Source organism: Acipenser ruthenus, chromosome 9 (assembly GCF_902713425.1).
Source record: "Acipenser ruthenus chromosome 9, fAciRut3.2 maternal haplotype, whole genome shotgun sequence".
In the NCBI taxonomy this organism is placed as follows: Eukaryota; Metazoa; Chordata; class Actinopteri; order Acipenseriformes; family Acipenseridae; genus Acipenser; species Acipenser ruthenus.
In genome coordinates, this window is record NC_081197.1 from 41,832,183 (window position 1) to 41,853,971 (window position 21,789).

General features: G+C 37.0%; 1 protein-coding gene across 20 annotated transcripts in view; it reads left to right on the plus strand.

The window, feature by feature from the left end:
- LOC117405230 (dedicator of cytokinesis protein 9-like) overlaps positions 1–21,789 on the plus strand; it is a 114,568-nt gene that overhangs the window by 55,571 nt on the left and 37,208 nt on the right. For 10 of the 20 annotated variants that reach the window (XM_059030010.1, XM_059030012.1, XM_034008130.3 and 7 more), the window contains exons 3-18: positions 2,873–2,962; positions 4,779–4,861; positions 6,292–6,361; positions 8,222–8,317; positions 9,476–9,610; positions 14,469–14,643; positions 16,095–16,162; positions 17,349–17,423; positions 17,540–17,680; positions 17,950–18,162; positions 18,649–18,771; positions 19,404–19,486; positions 20,140–20,262; positions 20,818–20,897; positions 20,997–21,184; positions 21,548–21,613. In XM_059030010.1, the coding sequence (XP_058885993.1) occupies positions 2,873–2,962; positions 4,779–4,861; positions 6,292–6,361; positions 8,222–8,317; positions 9,476–9,610; positions 14,469–14,643; positions 16,095–16,162; positions 17,349–17,423; positions 17,540–17,680; positions 17,950–18,162; positions 18,649–18,771; positions 19,404–19,486; positions 20,140–20,262; positions 20,818–20,897; positions 20,997–21,184; positions 21,548–21,613 (1,809 nt within the window). Of the gene's footprint in view, positions 1–2,872; positions 2,963–4,778; positions 4,862–6,291; positions 6,362–8,221; positions 8,318–9,475; positions 9,611–14,468; positions 14,644–16,094; positions 16,163–17,348; positions 17,424–17,521; positions 17,699–17,949; positions 18,163–18,648; positions 18,772–19,403; positions 19,487–20,139; positions 20,263–20,817; positions 20,898–20,996; positions 21,185–21,547; positions 21,614–21,789 lie in introns of all 20 variants that reach the window. The other 10 variants (XM_059030004.1, XM_034008113.3, XM_059030007.1 and 7 more) reach the window with 3 other exon arrangements.

Here is a 21,789-nt window from a genome sequence, read left to right on the forward strand (position 1 = left end):
TTTGTCACACTTTTCATTCTCATCTGCTTTGCCTCAGCTGCCTTGGGGTGATCACAGTCCTGCAATGGGATGGCAGGCTACCTCACTACAGTAAAAGCACACACCTGCAGAGATGCAACGTCTACAGTGAGCTGCAGAAGAGGTTCAGGCCTCCCAGAATCCCTAGTTGTGATGTACAGAGGGGATGAATGCAAAACCTCAAGCTAGTTTATGTTGGACTAGATACAAATAAATAAATAAATAAAATAATCTACCTACTACCTACTAAGTGATTATTTGGATTGAGCGCAGCACAGAAATCAGGTGCTGACAATCGCATGAAGGTCATTGGTGTTTCTTGTGCTAGTTTACCATCCAAAGTAAAACAAGTGAAGAGCGAGCTGCTTGAGTTTGTGATAATTACTGCTTTTCTTAGACTCTGTGGAGAACAGCAATCCACAGGCATCCAAGCAGCTGTTTCTTTAGTTGTTTCACTTGGAATGGTAAATTAGCTTGATCGACACTCACTTTTGGAGAGCTTGATCCGAATATTTGAATAATTGGTTCGTGCAGCACTACTACCAACAGTACACCCTTGACCCCAAAATGAGTGGCCTTGGTCATATATATTGTGGAGGAAATTAAGCTGCATAGATCTGTTCCCCCAAATCATGATGTGAAGAGATGTATTCTTAAATAAAGAACCAAAATGCACATTTTTCTTTGTATCGCAAGAAATGTAACTTTCCTAAAGTTTATCGGACATTCGTCTTTCGTTAAAAGAAACAGCCCAACAATCATTGTTATGGTATCTAAATAGTGAAAGAAAAAAACATTTTCAGATTGCTATCCTGTTTTTAAGTTGATTCCCGTTCAAGAGAGTTGAAGATACCAGCTATTGTGTAAAACTTGAAAAGGATGAAAAAATCTGAGAATATTAACTCGTATGTGCTGTAAGGGGACACTTAAAGAAATGCTTGCTCCTCAGAGATGTGCCCTACATTCCTTGCTGGCATGCTTATGCAGTCTGAAGTTACAGCAGAAAAGGAGCTATGTTGTTAAATCACAACCCTCGCTAAATCAACCCTGCCAGACAGAGTGGTATTTAACGCCAGATAATTATTTTTTTAATGTCTCCTTTACAGCAATTAAAACACGCAACAGTCTGTCCAGCCAGGTTCCTGGAGCACTTTCGGAGGATCTCTGCCATTCAAGCATTAGATACATTCTGAGATACGTGAGGGTGGCACATGGCCAATGCAGGTGTGTTTGGGCCTCGGAGTCAAACAATGAGAAGAAGCAGCTCTGTTTTCTCAATGGCTTTTGAAGTCTGAGCATTTAACCCTATTTTGAAGATTGCTCAATGAAGTCATGATCCGTGGAACATAGGCTTTAATTTCATTTCAGAATTCGATGCCTGGACACTAAAATCTGCATTGCTTCACTTATTTTCCAGGGGAGTCCTACTCAATATAAAGTTTTATATCTGGGCTTAACGAATACAGAGCAGGCTGTGTTGGATGGTTGGGTTAATACAGTGCAAGATATCTTCTCAGCTATGCAGGTGTCATTGTTGTGCATGAGAAATATAGCCAAATGCAATTAACCACTGTGTAAATAATAGTTTTAGAAGAAATTAAATTCTTACCTGTCTTCTTGCCTTATCTTTTTTCCTAAATGGTTTTAGCAGTGTGTCATGTTGCTTTTATAACTATTTTGAATATGTTTAAAAAAAAAAAAAAAAAAAGACTATTTTCTATGGGTAGAGTACTCCCTACAGTAAAGGTGGGGTTCCAAAAACCGTTGTATGATAGCATGTAACCTGTCCGAAAGATAACATTTAAGTGCAGTAGTTCAGAGCCTGAATGATTTACTTAAATGCACCACAAACACCCTGGGGATTTTCAGATGAGGTTAATTATGAGGCTTGTCGCTATACTGTGTCATTGTTTTGACACAGCTGAATTCTATTGAAAGGTTGGTGTGGGTAGTTTGGCTTTAGTTGAAATCTCTCTTTTCTCTTAAGTTTTTCCAGTAGGTAGTGTAAATGCATAAGTGGCACACCAGTTAAAAAAAGGTGTGCTTTGCAATGTGATTCTTCTGGTCCTATCTTCACGAGAAAGTCACGGTGCACTTGGTCTCGTGCGAATGACTGTGATGGGAAAAGGTTGTCACCTTCCCTGTGTCCATGATTCAGTTTTTATACCCTCTGCTGTAAATGGCAACTACACTATCTATTCATAAGAAAATCGATTCTTAACTTTACAGGTCCCTGTATTGGTTTAGGTTGTTGTGGATCAGATATTACAAAACCGGGACTGGCAAACAGTACTGCAGCACATTGCCTTTATTCTAATGCATAGTTTCTGGAATTACAGTCTTCATTGTATTAAGTTCTAGGTTATGGCACAAAGTTTAAAAAAAAAGGAATGAAGCTCTATAAGATGTTACTGGTGCTTGTGTTTTAAACTATTAAATTGTTTTTTAAAGCCCAGAAGTCATAAAAGGTAATAACACTTTCTGAAGTAATCCTCCCACTTGTGTTTTTAGGCCTGCATCGGCAGTAACACAAGTTTGTAATGGCAAGGATGTGCTATTTACAGCCACATTTCTTGTTTTCTGAACTCTAGTGAAGTTTCACAATTACCGGTATGTTAAAGTTGATTGCTGTAAGAGGAATAATTGGTCTCTGCTGTGGCTAGAATAAGGGCCGATTTAAAATAAGGACTGTAAACTGGGACTGTATCGTTTACTGTGTTTTGTTGTTGTCTCAAAGGGCCTTGTTCAGTGTGGTTTGTTTTTAACTGTGTTCATCTACATGACACAGAGTGTGTGTGTGTGTGTGTTTGTGTGTGTGTGTTTATTTAAAGGTGTTTATGTATTTTCTTTCTAGATATCGACGCTGAGACGCCAAGGCAGGACGCTGTATTCTACGGTGCCTGAAAATGCAGAGAAAGAAGCTCAGAGTCTCTTTGTGCAAGAGGTAAGTCCATTCATCTTGTTAACCATGGGTAAGTCATTCTGATCAAAAGAGAACGCTTTCTAGAAAATTGTCGTATGCTAGTACTGGGTTTCAGTTTTAATGTGTAACTACAGTAGTAAGAGAGGAAGTCTGCATTAACAGGTGACCCTTTATCATTATGTGCTTTATCACGTTGCCCTTGAGTCCTGGAGTTATTTGTATACTATTGGCATCCAGGCAGTTAGTGTTAGTTAGAAGAGTAGCAGCATTACAGAGAGACATTAAATAGTTGGACCTCCCAACAAGTTTTATTGGCATTGCACGAGTTGTTTCTTTGGGTAGAAGTTTGCATTGTTAAATTCATAGTTTTCCTTTCACACAAAATGGTTCAAATTGAACTTGGCTTTGATAAAAATGTCTGACCTTTTGTTATTTGCTTGTTATTTCTGACAGCAGGAGTTCATTCTCAGAATCTCATGGCCTGCTGTTCTTATGCAAACAGATTGAAAAGTTAATTTAAAATACGATATTTTCCAACCAGCATTTGAGGATGGTTACGTAATAGTACTCAGTGTTGCTGTACAAGCTAAACCATGGAGTCTGATTTCCTTTGTGAATTACATTAGCAAGCAGATCAGTACATATGGACTTTACAGCAAGGATGAATGAGCTTCCAGTTGAACACGCGTGTGTGTGTGTGTGTGTGTGTGTGTGCGCGCGCGCTGCACTGTACAAGAGGGACAACTGGCATTCCACTGCTTCTGTGTTCAATATATGGGACTGTGCAGTGAAAGGCAGCATCATGGGTGGGGAAAAAGGATACTTCCCTTTGGTCAAGTGCACCATGACATCATGAACAACAGCTGCAGACAGCATTAGTGTATGAAGCAGCTTTTATATCCCATTGCTTATTTTACAGAGCACATTATAGTGTGAACCAGCTTTATATTCCATTGCTTATTTTACAGAGCATATTGCAAAGGCTAAGCAGGAAGTTCCTCCATTTCATGTCTAATGTTTTGCTTCTTTAAGGTAGTGAAACTTATGACATAAAACAGAGATCAAAGTTATACTAGATGGATCATGAATAGCAACAACAACAAAAACCTGAAGAAATATATAGATGTATGTGCTGTGCTCTTGGGTTTATTAATACGCTTACATATTACTCTTTGTGCTGACATATAGTATAGTGCTGTGCCATGAATATATTCTGAGAAGCTGTTCTTGCAGGTGGTTATTGGAGCGGTGAATACAGGCATTGTCTCCATTCAGACATTCATTCCCACATGACTGCCTGTTTGTTTCGAAACCAAATATCTGTTATTAAATATCTGTTATTATTAAATTGGTAGCTGGTGGTGTGTGTATATATGTATGTATGTGTGTGTGTATGTATGTGTGTGTGTGTGTGTGTGTGTGTATATATATATATATATATATATATATATATATATATATATATATATATATATATATATATATATATATGTAATATATCATGTGTGTGTATGTATGTAAAAATGTTTGTAGTATTTTAGTGTTTTTTTGTTTTACGAGATACGGTAGCTTTGGCATGCATTTTGGAGGTTTTAAATTAAAGGGCAAAGCACATTCCTGTTCTGATTTCACTTTCTAAAGACACATATCTAATCCCATTCACTTGAACTGCTTTTCTTATTCAAATTCAGTTAGGGAATAAAGAGAGAGGTGAAATGTAAAAAAATAAATAAATAAAAAATAGGATTTTTATTTTTTCTTTGTGTTCAGTAATTTCAGTAAAGACAGTGACATGTTTATTTTTTCTTCCTAAAGATGTGTTCATTTGCTTTCACAGTGCATCAAGACCTACAACTCTGACTGGCACGTTGTTCATTATAAATATGAAGATTACTCTGGAGATTTCCGACAGCTTCCAAAGTAAGTCGTCTTCTCTTTTGTTCCATCTTTTTCTGTTTTACTGCTAATCCTGCAGTAATAACAGGACTGTGAAACTGGCAAACAACAGTGTTCATTTGTTTGAATAATGAATTAAAGAGATTTTCTTGGTGTTTAAAATGAAAGACACAGCCGTCATAATTTTATATTGGGCTAGCACTACTTCGTAAGCTGTGTGTTTGTGTATAATGTTATAGAATTTTTTGTTTTCATATGAGTCTAGTAATGGAGTTCATGTCTTAACAATCTGGTGTTTCCTGCTGAATGAGAAATATGGCTATTTTTGGACCCTGGAATGTTGGGGATGTGAACCTTGTGTAAAAGGTCACTACAGGTTCCTGGTCCATTTTTGAGCCAGTTTTTTACTTGCCTTTTTACATTGTGTTTCATAATTTTCAGAATATACCCAGCACCTCATGTATAATATGTCTAAGCAGCCTTGGCAAACATCCCTTGTATAAGGCACACATCTTGTGTGCTACCCAATAATAAACACCACAGTGTGCTGCTGTATCGTATAACCAGAGTATAGTACACACCTTTATAACTTCTGGATAAATGCTCCTTACAATTTAGCTTCACATTTCTTTGGTGCCTCTTTCTATTTTGTGCAAAACAGGGTTTTATTCTCAAACAAAAAGAATAAACAATGATCACCAAATCTCCAAAATATAAGGGAAAATGCAGTGGATTGCACAGAATAAAGCTCCTTCTGCTCTGTAAAAGGGACCAGGCACAGGGCGAGTTTAATACAGTGCAACACTCTAGAATACACGAATCCCAAATTGTAGCAAATCCTGCATTCTGCTGAACCCTTAATTCTGAGTGGGGCAGGTGTAAACTTGCAAGAATTAACTGGTTACAGAGTGAAAAATGAAAAGAAACAAGCAAGGAATGAAAACTCTGCAGTTCAGAAACACATGTCTTTAACCTTTTTCATTGCCATGTTTAAATAGAGTGCTACCTGTGCCATGGGGGGAAAAAAATCAATTTAATATTGTTCAAGGAAAGTATTTGTTTAAGCGTTTTACTACCACAGAATATTACATTAATGCTGTTGTATAGTTTTCAGGCATTATTATTATTATTATTATTATTATTATTATTATTATTATTATTATTATTATTTGTTTATTTAGCAGACGCCTTTATCCAAGGCGACTTACAGAGACTAGGGTGTCTCACCCGAAAGACGGAGCACAAGGAGGTTAAGTGACTTGCTCAGGGTCACATAATGAGTCAGTGAGTGAGCCAGGATTTGAACCGGAGACCTTTTCTTTAACAACTGATCCACACAGATCCTGCTTGAGAGTTTATCCTTATGAGTCAAATCCTAATCACTTAAAAACACAAATGTAAGAAAGATGAAGCCCGATTTTTTCGCAATAAGATGTCTAATGCTGTTTTTACAGTAAGGTGACCAGACCAGAAAAACTGCCAGTCCATTTGTTTGAGGTAGATGAAGATGTAGATAAGGATGAGGTAAGTAAACAGTATTGAATCTCAGTTGTGTACTGTATATATTGAAAAGGACTTGAAGATTTTAAGTCTAGTTTTGAGTCCTCCACAAACAACATTTTTTAAAGTGACTACTGTACTGCTAGGATCCAGAAGTTTTGCATCACCTAGAATTTTAGGATGGAGACATAATAAAACAATAGAAACTATATGAACATAATATAGATATTTTATTTAACATCATGTAATCAAATGATGCAAACTTTTGGGCGTAGCTGTAGAATACTTATTTTGCTCAATGTGCAGCAGGATCTTCCTAACTTTGTTGCACATCTTACCAATGTTGTAAAAGCCGTCTCTGCTAAATGCACTGTGATTTGGATTGTTGTTCCAATGAAAAACCTGAAAGCAAACATCATTCCCAGATTGCTAAATTAGAGAGCAATACAAATCTGTACATCTTAAGAAATTATGTTAAACCATTCAAAGCATTAAGCTTGTTGTGTACTTTACTTGCTGCATTAGCTTGGAATGAAGTTACAGAAAAAAGGAGAACTGTGTTGCAAAGCTGTAAATGTGTGATGCTGTCCTTCTGCTCAAAACAAACATTTCCTAAATTTGCAAATAACGGCTAAAACCAATTTTCATTTTTTGGCTGATGCAGTAATTTTTTTTTTCAATAGGCGATTTACTATATCCTGTATGTATGCATCATGGATTACATCATTTAGAGTTCATTTACTCAAGTTTGGCCATCTAAAATGCAACATCATGTTTTTTTAGGTTGTTTGTATTTGACTGCCGTTCTCAAAATAGTTCTGAGGAGGTTTGACTGTTTTTAAGACTTGGCCTGCTTAGCAACAAACTGTGCTGTTGAATAACTGAAAATGTTTAGCTAGAGTAATAGGAAAGGACTGAAGCTTGCCAGTGGAACCAGATTATAGAATACTTCAGGCAGTTACATTTAAGTGGAATACTCATCACAATGGATGAATTAGAGAAGTCCCCTTGTTTGAAAAGCCAAACTAAAAAAAACCCTTTTGGTTAATTTAATTTCTCACACTGTACTGTATCTCGCAAAACATAACATTCAGGTTCACTTGATTGCCTTTTGGGCAGGCTTGTGTTTTTTTTTTTTTTTATTTTGGTATGAATATAGCAATGAAAATGCACGCAGCTTGTGTTTAACACCGACTGCTGCTATAGTTAACATTGTAAGTAAATACATTAGCATTCTTCAACAGCTCATCTGTTCATACAATTTTTTCTAATAATAATACAAAATAAATCTTACATACTTTGTTTTAAACCATTATAATTAGCTTCATTCTTCTCGCTAGTTTTTTTTTAAATTTTTTTTAACTAGACTGCTAACAAATAGTCATATGTGGAAATTTTGTAAAGGGATCTATATTATTTTTTATTACATTTTTTACTGTAACCTAATAAATGTTGAGGCTACTTAAGATGAATTTGTCACAGAGCGAGCACCTTACTATCACTTATATACAAATTCGTTTTCTTCTTTTTGAAAACTTCATGAACAGCATTCAAACAGCAGTAATGAAAGTTGAACGAAAGGTCTATAAAAAAAAAAAAAAAAGCTGTTTTCTTTTTTTTTTTGTCCCGAGTGGATTGTGATGACATAACTCTATTTCATCATTAAAATGGTATTGTTTATGACATTATTGTTTTCTACTAGAATATTTCCCTGTAGAGGATTAAGTGTTGTGAGCTGTGAGGGAATGTTTTCCGTCTGTCTCCTCAGCACCTGAACTTTGTAGGCTGGATGCAGATTTCAGTTGCATCTGGACTGCAGGAGTCCTACCTCAACCTTGCCAGATTACTGCATGTGTGGCTGATTTGCAGAGTTCTCTTTTCCAGGATACAGCCTCTCTAGGCTCCCAGAAGGGTGGGGTAACAAAACATGGATGGCTTTACAAAGGCAACATGAACAGCGCAATCAGTGTGACCATGAGGGTAAGTAAGCCAATGATCTCTTCTCTTAAGAGAACACATAATTCCATGTCATGGAGGATCTTTATTATTAATGTAAAAGGCAGCTGCACTGGCTGTGTTTTGCTTTTAACACTTCCTCACAGGATATGTTTCTCATCTTCTCATGTAGAGGAGAGGGGGGGGGGGGGGGGGTAAACCTTTCAGAAATCCCAGATGTACAAAACAATGTCAGGTTATTTGTGTTTGATGAATTGGATATCCTATGTTTTTAGTCTGGCTTTACCACTTCAACTTTTTAAAGTTGTGCCCCTTCATATAAGTTAAAGGACACGTCTATGAAAATAGATGTAACAGAACTATGAAGCAGGTGTGATTCACATAAAATGATAATATAGCTTCACTTTTGTTCTTATTAAACTGGAGATTGGGAACCTTTTAAAACAACATTTCTGTATAGGAGTGTAACAGAGTGCTGTGTTACGTGTGTGGGTCGTCCCTGAATAATCATGAGGCAGCCACAGAGCACTGGTATTCACTCGATTTATTGTCAACACAAGTGCTGACACTAGGGTACCAGCAGTGGTAACTCTAATGTCAATTTAATAAAGAAAACAAAGCTAAAAATAAAAGTTTGCCACATAAAATGGCGAGCGCTAGTCCCACTAAAACGAACGTCCACGCCAGGAACCTACTACTCTACGGTAGCCCTCTCTATACTGTTTGGGATCCCCTAAACTGACCTATTGCTGTTGCTCCAGAAGTCCCGGCCACGGGTTGTTATGACGGTCCTGGCTGAGCAGCCTTCAGAGCGCTGTCTTGCAGTCAGGGGGTTCTGTAGTAGTTGTCCTGCGGAGAGGACGCTCTCCTCCTTGATGTAAACAAGCAAGCTTTCACTCAGCGCCCCGTCTTTGTGGCAGTGGCCTTGCAGTAGCTCCAAGCTGTAGCACAGATGCTTTTTGAGCCCCGCGCAACTTTCCCGGGCATGCCCCCCAGCCAATCTCCCTGTCACAAGGAGGTAAAAAATGGTGGTAGATCATTTCTAAGAATAAAGAAATGAAAACACCATTGGACCTTTTAGACTTTGCATTGATGCTTTTGTTTTTGATGGAAAAGTACTCCTCATTACAAAAACTGACATTTTTATTTGTCTTTCTTTTTGTTTTGCTATTTATGTTGCAGTCTTTCAAAAGAAGATACTTTCACCTAACACAGCTTGGAGATGGCTCCTACAACCTTAATTTCTACAAAGATGAAAAGCTGTCCAGAGAACCCAAAGGGTCAATATTCTTGGACTCGTGTATGGGTGTTGTTCAGGTAACATCAACGTTTATTCATCTGTAACTCAACATTTTGATGAAAAGTCTTTGTTTAATAATGCTCTAACAAAAAATACACAGACACAAAGACTTATATTTGTCATTGTTTACTGTAGTTGAGTGAAGTCTGCTATTACTGCCAAAACTTGTTTCAAACCAACACCACAGAGGTAATTTCCAGACGCTGTTACATTATCTTGTGAAACCAAAAATGGTCTGACTGTCAAGTACTTGGATACGTTTCCATTGGAGATGGATTATTTTGCTTTTTATCAAATTGAAACCACAGAACCAAACCAAACCCAACCCCCAAGCATAAGATTTGCATAAGACTACTAATCACTCACTGCTACTCACTGTGTCTCCTGGAAGTGTTCAGTACCAGTGTGTTCATTGTAGTTAGTATGGAAGGTAAGGCAAAATGAATTAGTAAGATACACAATAACACTTGTAATAAATGCATAGAAATAAAGCATAAAAATTCATTCCAGTTTTATAAACCATCATTTGGAAATTTCACAAGAGAGCACAAAAGAGTGTGTTGTATCAAAATGAACAGATCAGGCCTTGAGTGCATTAAAACTAATTTATTTTTTCATTTATGACATTTTGGCTGTGGGAGTTGTGGTCTTGAGCTTAATGAATGGCACATAGCAGATGTTTTGCTCTTGACCTTTCCACAAGGCTATTGCATTCTTTTAACACTTGTAGACATTTTTCTGTAAAAATAACAGGCTTGGTTTTGAAGGGATACCATTTGATTAAGAGCAGAATAGTACATCTCCAGGCCAAGTCTTCACTCTGCAAACCAATATCTTTAAGATAACATAGAAGCTTGGCTTGAATCTTCATAAAAGAGAACAAAGCCTATCGTTATTACTGTGCTGCCGGATGAATGAAGCGTCTCGTCTCCATTCCCCATGGTGCCCATATAGTCTAGTGGGTGTGTGTTCAGTATTCCCCATGGTGTCCATCTACTGTAGTGGGTGTGTGTTCAGTGTTCAGGCAGCAAAAAACTGTTTTGATGCCCTCTGAATTTGACCAGTGGATCTGGCAACATTAAAGTCGATCAACGACTTTTATGTTGCTCTTGTGAAAAACCCATTCACTACAAAACAATGGAACTTTGCAGTTGGGGTACCCAAAAGATGGATCGTAGCATAGGCTGTAGTCTGTGCCCATTAGTAATATAACATTAATAGTTTAAATATTTTTATCCTATATGGTTGTAGTGGGTTTTACAATATAGCCAGGGTCATTTATTGATGTGTGTGTCCTGGATGTGAAATAGCACATGTTGTTTTTCTAACATATATATTTTGGATGCCTCATGGGATCTGTGGCTCTCGCCTGGGTACTGACATTTACCCTGCTATGTATTTCCTCCACATCAAAATATCATTTGTCCCCCATCATTACTTACATGGTCTTTTTATTATCGTAACACTATTGCTCTTTTATGTTATGAATACTCTGCATTTATTGAAAACCACAATAGCTGACTTCTTTTGAGAAACGTTACAGCGAACCAGTAATACAATCTGGCTTTTGGAAAATTTCGCAAACCGCTTGAGGTTTACTCCTGTAGCTTATGATGTCATTCGAAACCCTTATAGTGCATAACTTGTATCGTCCCCCAAGCCAGCTGTTGTCCTATAATTCACCTCTTCGTTTAAAATACTTTGTTCATGTGATTTCACGTTACTTTTGTAGATCCTTTGTCCTTGGTTGGTGTCCCTTCAGATAAGGGGATTTGTCGGACTGCACACCCCAACATTCCATTCCTACCTTCACTGGAGCCAAGTCATTTACTGTATTGTTATTTCAGGAGCTAAACTGTACTAAAAGCAGAAACGTGGGGACTGACCTTGATATAATACTGTATTCACTTAGACCACGGGAGTTTTTGTTTTTCTCTTGAGAAAATAACAGCAACAGGGAATTTGTATCTCCCTGAGTGAGAAATGAAGCGGGACAGAGTAATTTGTTGAGTGATCATGGTTGTTAAAAAATAAACTTTTCAGTAGCTTGGATCTTGCTAGACTAGACATTCTGTAAGCACAGTTCACTCATCGTATATATTTGTAAGAGGCTGTGTCTGTCTATTTCTATGCTGCTCTTGGCATACAGAGCCCAATATTCATACTGCTGACGGTGTCTGTCTTATCCTAAAGGATATTTAGGACTGTGGATGGCTGGCCAAAAATACTAACCTCTAACCTGTTACATTGGTATAGATTATGATGTACAGCATTAGAGCTTTTGTTCTGATTTGAATATGAAATATGAAGGCTTCTAAACCTCCCAAGTTAATTGGAAAAACCTGAATGGTCTGGGGTCTTGACAGTGACAGACTGGGTTCTGCAAGATCAGTCAGAGACTGAAGTTCTAAAACCTCAAGTGTCCATAATGAGGCAATGATACTGGAGATGAGTTTACCATCAGTGTTATTAATCATTCAGGTCAGAGAAAACTGACAACTATATCCGTCAGTGAAAAAACATTTTAATACTTTTGAATCACTTGTTTGAAACGAGGTATACCAATCAGCTGACCATATAGACTTGCAATGGTGTTTTAATTAATTCCCAATGTTACAATATGATTAGCCTTTAACAAATGTAAGGATTTAGAATATTTTAACTGTACTTCCAGTAGCTACTGACATGGCTTTAATCATATGCTTGATTTTTATATACTGTACATTATTAAGCATTTAAATGATTTTAAAGTTGTTTTGCAGGAAAGTCATTGCTGCACAATAAGTAACACATTATTCCTTGTGTTTTGCACTTTTATGTCTTTAGATGTCACATTGCAAGTAAATTAAACCTTGCGGAAATGCGTCTTTTGGGTTTTGTCATAAATGCATTTATTGGGGAAGAACAGAAATATAGTACAGAAGCGGTTATAGAAAAATGATTTGCTTTGGAAATCATTCTAAATTCACACTGCAGTCTGCTTCTCTGCTTAAAATGCACTGGCAGAAGAAAATCTTTTAACTAGTTAGGGCATTCCAAGTCCAGAGATTTCAGGGTTTTCTGTGCAGCTTATAGATTTAGGCAATTGGCTTCAGTTATTTTATTTAAAATACCTCAGTTGAATTTTGGCAGTTGAAAGCTTTGTGTCAGACATGTGGAATTAGTTTGAATCTTCCCTTGGTGTGCTGACTGTTCTCTCCAGGCTCCAGGAGTGGTGTATGTTTTCCATTCTTTTACCATATGATTGAAAAACATTTTATGAAATTGTCTTATACAGCTGAAAATGAGCTGGTCACTAGACAGGAATGTATAACAAATACAGAGAACGTAGTCAATTGAACTTTCTCAGAGAGGTCCTTTTGTAGAATGACTGATTTACTCCATAGATACTGGCTGCACTTGATCAGTATCCAGAATGCAATTTCCATTCTAGAAGTTGGCTGTATCAGGCAGTATTTGGAATACACGGGATGGTTTATGAAATGGTAATCCAGATACCAAACCCAAGTAAACCCTCTATCCAGCCCACACAATCAAATTCCATAATAATGCAATACAACCCTGCATCTTAACAATAGATATACATTCAATTCTTATTAAAACATACCTGGATGAAATTAATTACCTGATGTTGCAAATTTTACCGGCCAATTTTAGCAGTCGCTTAAATTACTTCTTATAATACAAACTCACTGAACACGAATTTCTTGTCAGTGGGAATTATTTTGGAGAGCCCCCCCCCCCCCCAAATAATTTGAATTAAATGAATTGCCGTAGTGTGAACAGCTGAGTGTAAAGGAAATGTATTAACCTGCATCCAGATCAGTGCTCTGTACTGTATTTGAGTGATGTTTTGGGACTACTGATCCAGTGATGTATTTAGAGTTGCCGTAGTGCAGACTGATCCATTTTCTTCTTCTACTGTGTCCCTCTTCCAGTGGGAACGCTGTTCTTTTAACAAACAATACAAAAAAAGTCCTAGCTCCTGTTTTGTATTGCTAACTAAATTTAGCAGGATCCCCAATTTACAGTTAGACCACTAATCTGGTTTACTGAATTTTTAAATAATATTCTGCACAAATCACAGATTTAATGTACTTTGTTTTAACACACATCGTCTATACACAGGTTCTTCCCTTCACAGACAGCCATTGTCTTTGAAACCTGGCCTTTTTATACCTGCCTGGGTTGTTAAATTACAAACAGGTGCATTACCTTAACTGATTGTCGGTCAATTGGTGTCCTTGGATAGCTGAGGCATTCTGGTGGAATGGAAAACTACGTCTCTATTTAAACTACATTTATTTTTCCCCGCCCACACTTTTTAATGTCTACCTTACATTTGGGGACATTTGTATCTCCCTTCTACAGTTTCCCACTGTATTCTACCACAATATAAAAATAGGATTTGACATGCTTTTAAGCATGGCACAGTATATAAATGCAACAGATTAATGATATTTTTGGGTAATACTGTTAATTTAATTAGAAAGTTTTCAGAGGACAAAAGACTATCTGATTTACTATTTGGATATTTAGATGAAAGCAATCTTGATGTTCACTTTGGATTATGGAAAAGAACATTCTGAACTATTATGGATCTTAATTAAATGTAATATTGGGGTTATTTATCTTGTATCCTGTCTTAAAAAAAATGATTTGGTATTTTCATAGAATACATTGAAATAGTACAGTCCTTTTCATTTGTAAAGCAGTTCTGTGCCATAATTTGTACGTTTTACAAATCCAGCCCTCCCCCCCCCCAAAAAAAAAACATATTCCATTTCCCTCATATAGTCAGATATTTAGATGAGGAACAGCATTTGCATGCTCATCTTCTTTTCTTCAAACAGTGTTTTTTTTTCTTCACTTCAGAGCAACAAAGTGCGTCGTTTTGCCTTTGAGCTGAAGATGCAAGACAAGAGTAGTTATCTGTTGGCAGCAGACAGCGAGCTTGAAATGGAGGAATGGATTACAACATTAAACAAAATCCTGCAGAGCAATTTCGAAGCTGCCATGCAGGAGAAAAGAAATGGAGACGCCCACGATGGTAGGTTTTAGACAGTTTCCTTGCAGCGCACACACACACACAGAGCAAGTAATGAGAGTGTGTTGATAGCTGGGAGAATGGTAACACTCAGAGATGTGATTCATGTGCTTCATCAGAACCCCAAAACACTGCAGCAACTTCAAGTAAGTAGCAGGATTCTGAAAAATATAGCGTTATACGTCCCCACGTGTTGCTACAACTGTTTAAATAATGTACCTGTCGTTTTTATTTTCATTGTCAATATCCGGACAACTTTTTACACATAACTTTAAAGTCTGTTTCAAAGCGCTTTTCAAAATGTCTGCTCTAGTGCACTGATAGTGCAAGGATTATTGACCACGTTGTTAAACAGGTAACACAGCAATAACGATAACAGAAAAGCAAGTGTTTTGTTTTTTTTTGCTCTTCCTGCAGTGATTTAGGGGACAGATCTCAACCCAGTGCACTAGAGCGGCCTTTTTCAAACAGACTTTAAAGTTTTATAACTGTAAAAAGTTGTCAAGATGTAAATGATGAAAAGAAAAATTACATATACATTATTTAAACAGTTGTAGAAACACGAAGGGACGTGTAACGCTATATTTACAGAGCCCAGCTGCTTACTATGTAACTACTGCGTCTCTAAAACAAAAATAACCAAACATTTCCTTTGGTATTGTTTTTATATTTGGGGTTTGACAAAAAAAACACACACTGGTCTATACCTCTGTTTACAAATGTAATGCCTCTGACATTTATATGGTAATAAATAAGCTGTGCCATCTTTTGCAGCTAGATCTGTCATATCTGTACTCAGTTGGCAGTTGCTTTATATATCCAAAACTGAGGTTCCAAAGGGAATAATCTCAAAAAGGGTGCCTATTTGGGCCATTCAGCAAATTTCTGCCCCCTGCTTCCCAAAAGGAAGTGACACTCATTGGGGAATGCTTACACATCAGTGCTCTTCTGTTGTAAGTGATAGAAACTGCCATTACTGTGTATACAGAGGACAACTGTTAGTGATTGGATGACGTGGTAGAGCAGCTGGAATACTGTATATGTGCAAGATGTAGCACAGTATCACTGATGTAAGTGCAATTGCCTAGTACTGGTGGTGTTATTGTTCCTTTTATACAGTGATATACAGTGGTAACACTTACTGCATTGTTTATTTAAACGGTATCAGTGATGGTGCATTTATTATAGTGTTTTAAACGGGCTAAATGTAGTCAGTTTACTCCAGGTGATTGAAAATATCTGAAACATTGCAAGCACTGGCTTCCTGAGTCATTTTCTATCTGTCAGCCTGTGATTTTTGACACCGAGAGACAACATGCAAACTGTGATTGCACTCAATCAGTGTAACTTGCCAGACTTGGCACTTTGTTTTATTACCTCCGAGACTATTGTCTGGCAATGGCACTTTTGAGACAACTTTTACATTAACGTTACTGTTCCTTCACTTCTTCCAGATGATGAGCTCAGTAAAGCAGACAGTTCTTCAACTAGCTTGGACAGCTTTCTTCCAGACATGGCCAAGGTATGCATTTTGACTTCTGAGGAACACTGTTAACCATCCTTAGGACTCAGATGTTACCATAAAGAGTAAAGTCCGTAAAATATGTTTTGCTGACAATTTTATTGCGAAAAACAAAACACCTAGAGTATTCAAAATTGTAATTTAAATTGTTCAGATTTTATTTTTCATTCATTATCTCCCTGCTGCTTCCATGTGTTTCTTAATTTAACAATCTGTTACTAGGACAGTGACGACATGAAAAAGGAAGTGAAATTGGTGTTAACAGTCATATAAATGTAGGTTTTTATTTTTAGAATAGTTTAAGGGTAGTCTGTTTTGCATACTTTATAAGGCGTTTGAACTTTTAAAATTAAAAAAAAAAAATAGTAATTGTATATTTTTTTTATATCAGATTTCACTACATTGGTGCATATGATACAAAATAGTACCAAAACACCTGTGCCTCCTTCATGGCAATTCACTGGGAAAATCCAAACTGTGTGTACTATAGAGGAAAGCAGATGTGAAACTTGAAAGAGAAATGTGACATTCCCACTACGTCGGTGTACTCAACACACGCCTGTTTGATCAGTTTTGTGTCGCCTGTATCCTGGCTATGCAGGCTTCCTTGCACACTGTTCACAGGCACTGATATTGTCACAGATACCCTGCATCTACTCCTCAATAGAAAATACAACTATTTACATTAAATCATGTTAATTTTCATGAAACAGTTTTCTAAAAGAAATTCACTTTATGACATCACTTTAAGAAGTCAAAATAATTGGCAAGAAGTTGCACATGTGAGACAAACTAGTTGTCTTACAGCTGTGCACTCCAAAGTCTCCTCCCCCTGCAACTGCATTCCAGCGTTAAAATTTATTCTATTTCAGATTTAAAAAAAAAAAGTTGAATGACAATGACATAAACAAACTGGCTAGCTTGAGCTGAACAGTGAATATTGAATGTATTAATGTAGTATTTATTAGTTCTAAGTGTTTAATCTATAATCTGTTTTATCATAAATGTAAACTTTAATATAGACTGATACCAAACATATTAAATAGAACATTAAACAGGTAAGATACTAAACATGAATATTAAATATAAAAATGATATATTGAACTGTATGACTACAACCTTGTGAACTTGGCTAACGTGGGACACCAGAGATTGTTCTAATACGAAACTGTATTGTTTCCTTCAGGGTGCCAGAGAAACCGAAATTAAATCAAAAAGTGAAAGCAGATTGAAGCTGTTTACTTTAGATCCAGATACACAGGTGAGTACTTAAACCAAACAAGCTTCTAGTGTCACTTCTAAAATCCAATCCAAATGTTCTGATTGTTACCAATATTGACAGTAACATATGCAATGCAGGCTTCTTTTCTGTTTCAGAAACTTGACTTCTCAGGGATTGAACCAGATGTAAAGCTTTTCGAAGAAAAATTTGGGAAGCGTATTTTGGTGAAGTGCAATGATTTGTCATTTAACCTTCAAAGCTGTGTGGCTGAAAATGAAGAAGGACCTACGACAAATGTGCGTATGAAACAACCAGTTGAGTTTACAATTCTACTTGAGGGGGCTGAAAGTAACACAAGTTATCTAGTTTAATAAAAAGTACCTATGGTCCGTGAGTCTTGTGGTTTACCATTTAGACTCAAGCTGTTGTTTCCTGACATTGCTTATGTATTTAGTGCACAGGAAAGAGAGTTCAAAGATTCTACTGCCAGTCAGCTACTTTCTGTGGGAAGACTGGGTGCATGTGTTGCTTGCTTTGGACTCTACAATGTTTATATCTTCATCAGGTGGAACCCTTCTTTGTCACATTGTCGCTGTTTGACATCCAAAAAAGTTGCAAGATCTCAGCAGACTTTCACGTTGATCTAAACCACCCTTCTGTGAAACAGCTGATAGCCAATGCCTCCTCGCAGCAGACGAATGGTGGAGGCGAGGCCATAATGGGGTCCCAGAGGATGCCTAATGGTCTTCCAGAGAGCATGCTGCAGTACACCAAACAGGTGAGCTGAAACAGGGCATGCAAATGGTTGTTCATTCAGAGCTCAAGTCTCTTAATGACACCATAATTTATGCCTTCTAAAGGAAGTCACTAATCATTTAGCTATTACCAGATAGAAACTCTTTGGCTTTTTGCCATTCAGAGTTGGCTGGGAATGAACGCGTCTTTCATGTTGATATGTGAGCCTGAAGCTTAGGCACAATATATTACAGATCTGTCATTTACAGCCTGCTTGCATACCTTCTATTAAATAACCATAGGGGGTTCTCTTCTTTAAAATATATAAATTGAGAATCTGTGTGTGCCTTAGTGCTTCTTTCCCTATTAAGAAGCAAGGCCCATTACTCTTTAATCACTAAAATGAAGTAGAAAAAGGCACTCTTAGACTCCATAAGATGGACAGTTGCAGGGTCTCCAGGATGTTAAGGGTTAAAGCAAACATTTTAAACTTTAAATTAACAAATGATGGTGTTTTTCACTTCTGTAGGGAATTTTCTCAGTGACTTGTCCCCACCCTGATATATTCCTTGTGGCAAGAATAGAGAAAGTACTTCAAGGGGGGATCACACATTGCGCCGAACCATACATGAAGAGTTCGGACTCTGCAAAGGTACTTTTGAATAAGACATGATTTCATACAGTGCATGATGCTTAAACAGTAAACCCTGAATCAAAGGATTGCACACGTGTAGTTGCACAAAGAGTATGCAGCCTTAAATTACATTTTCTTATTTATTTTTTACTGTCCCCTTTTTATGATGTTTTGCAATCGTTCCGTGTAGTGCTTATTGCAGTTACTCAGATATTGTGTTTTGCACATTACATATGTCCAAGGCAGGCAAGTAGAAGAGCAGCTCTTGAACTCCTAGTCAAATAACGACAAAAACAGTCTTATATTTATTATTTAATGGCAACCCGTGAGTCACAGGAAAATGAGTTTGTATCTTACATCCCTCCATGCAATATTTTTTTTATAATGCATGGCTATCTTAATGTGACCATTTTTATCTCATACAAATGACTATTGTCCTTGTTGTTTTTCTCACTTATCAAGATGATTGTCGGCACAATATTTTTCTTAGGTTTGAAAAGGAGACCCATTACTGTGTTTTAAAATAGCGAAAAATTAGCTAAGTGGACAAGCCAACCTAATTCGATATGCTTAATTCACGCTGAGAATTTTTCAGATGCCTTTAAATAACATTTTAGATTCACTCACTGACTGTATCCTTTTTCTCTTAGGCAGCTCAAAAAGTGCTTAAAAATGCCAAATTAGCTTGCAGCAGACTGGGGCAATACAAGATGCCATTTGCATGGGCTGCCAGGTAAGAAATCTCACTTTTATTTTAGTTTATTGTTTCTAATCAGTAACAGGTTCTTCTGTCGCTGGGTTTTTGAATAATGCTATTAAATGAGAAATGGAAAGCACCAGTGTCTCAAAGAACTGTTACAACATCATAACGTAGTTAAGGTTGACAGATGATTGGGTTTGCCTCAGGTTTGCAATATACAGGTCATTTTGTATTCAATTCCAAATGTGATTATTTTCTTATAAGTATTCTTACAGTATGTATCTGTTGAGCTCTAGTTCAGCACAACCCAGTTTGGGCTGGTTAACTGAGGTAATACTGTAATTCCCATCACAGAAACCAGTATAAACCAGTCCACATATTAGAAGTTGATTTGGAAATTAAACTAGATTTTACTGGGCTTTCTGCAAGGCTATACTTGCATATGCAGTGTTTTTAAGCAATTGTTTGTTTTTATTACAGTAGTAAAATGTCAGGAAATCTACCATGGAGTGAACTGGGTCCTGATCATTGTTCGACTTAGTGGAAAACTGTTAAAGCCTTTGGAAAAAATGAATAGGCTGAATTGCAGTCCAGAGAGCTTAATCATTGTCGGCTGTCAAGAAAAGACACGTTTGGGTTTGCTTTCTTCTTTTATATAAAAATGCTATTTTCCTTTTCTCTTGTAGGCCTTTATTTAAAGATGCACAAGGAACTCTGGATAAGTCGGCCAGGTTTTCAGCAATTTACAGACAGGACAGCAATAAGCTATCGAATGAAGACTTGCTGAAGTTGCTGGCAGATTTTAGAAAGTTAGTATCTCTCTTTATCACTGTCCTTGCTGTTAAAGGAACTGAGGAAAATAATCTGTATCACCTAGGCCAAATGCTTTAGGATTTATGTTGTCTTCTACAAAAAAGGTCATAAGCTAATGGAAAAATACGATTTTGCTGTTGTGTTGCGCAGCACTATACTGTGGAATATTTATTAGGGGCAATTCAAACCCAGATCAAGATGACACGTATCCCCTATGATAGCTTGCAATACCTGGTGTAAATTGGCAAAAATATATAGCAAAAGGGTGCTGAAAGACTGTACAAGTGCTTCTGATGTAAATCCTGCTGGCCATGCTTGCCTACATAAGCTTTCTTGAATCCAGTCTTCAGTTAAACATGTTTGAATAAACATTCCAGAGTGTGATGATACAATTCTCTTTTTTTCTGTTTCTTTTGTACATGCTCACAAAATGCTATAACTGTGTTAACTTTCTGAGTGCCTGCAAGCTTGTGCCAAGTTTCTGTTTTCTATTTCTTCTAAAGACCTGACATCTGTTTAAGCAACTGTTGCCTATTAATTTGTTACTACAGGCCAGAAAAGATGTCCAAACTCCCTATTATTTTAGGAAATCTAGATGTCGCCATCGACAACGTTGCACCAGATTTAACAAGTAAGTAAAATCGTTCTTCTAAGAAACAATTAGAAAGAATTACTTTCAAGGGTTTGGTAATTCATTTTGTGTTTATTTATTCATTATTTGTACTTTCAGATTGTGTTACCTCATCATACATTCCTGTCAAGCAGTTTGAGAACAATGGCAAGACAAATATCCTGTTTGAAGTGGAGGAGTTTATTCCATGCATACCAAAATACTCCCAGCCTTTCACCATTTACAACAATCACCTCTATGTTTACCCAAAGCATTTGAAGTACGACAGCCAGAAATCATTTGCAAAGGTAACATGTACTGTACACATTAACTCACCATTTTTACCATTCTGGCTGTACAGTACACAGTACAATAAAAGGATTTGTTTGTACCACATATCAATTTCCTTCAACACAATGAATGACTTGGTCATGCAGAACATCTTCTGTCCAATAAAAATGTGAACTTTAGGTTTAGAAATGACTGACTGAGCAGTAAATGAAATAATCACAGGCAAATGTGTAGAACTAGCAATTGCATTGATTGTGTTTAAGAATATAGATATACATTTTTTGTAGTTGCCTAACATCACTTGTACAATAAAGGTTCAATTTTTATCAGGTCAGGTAATCTATAGAATGTTCAACAAGCTCTTTATTGTTTCCTTTTAGGCTAGAAACATTGCCGTTTGCATAGAGTTCAGAGATTCTGATGACGAAGATGCACAACCTGTGAAGGTTAGTACATTGATTAGGTTTAATTGCCATCATTCATGACCAGGAAGGAATTGGTAAATATAAACCAGCAAACTGGTCAAAGGCAATGACTGCTCCATACATACCTTTTCTAAAACGGTAGGATTAAGTACTTACTCCTTTAGTACCTTGGGATGTAGCTTGGGCAGCACAATCTG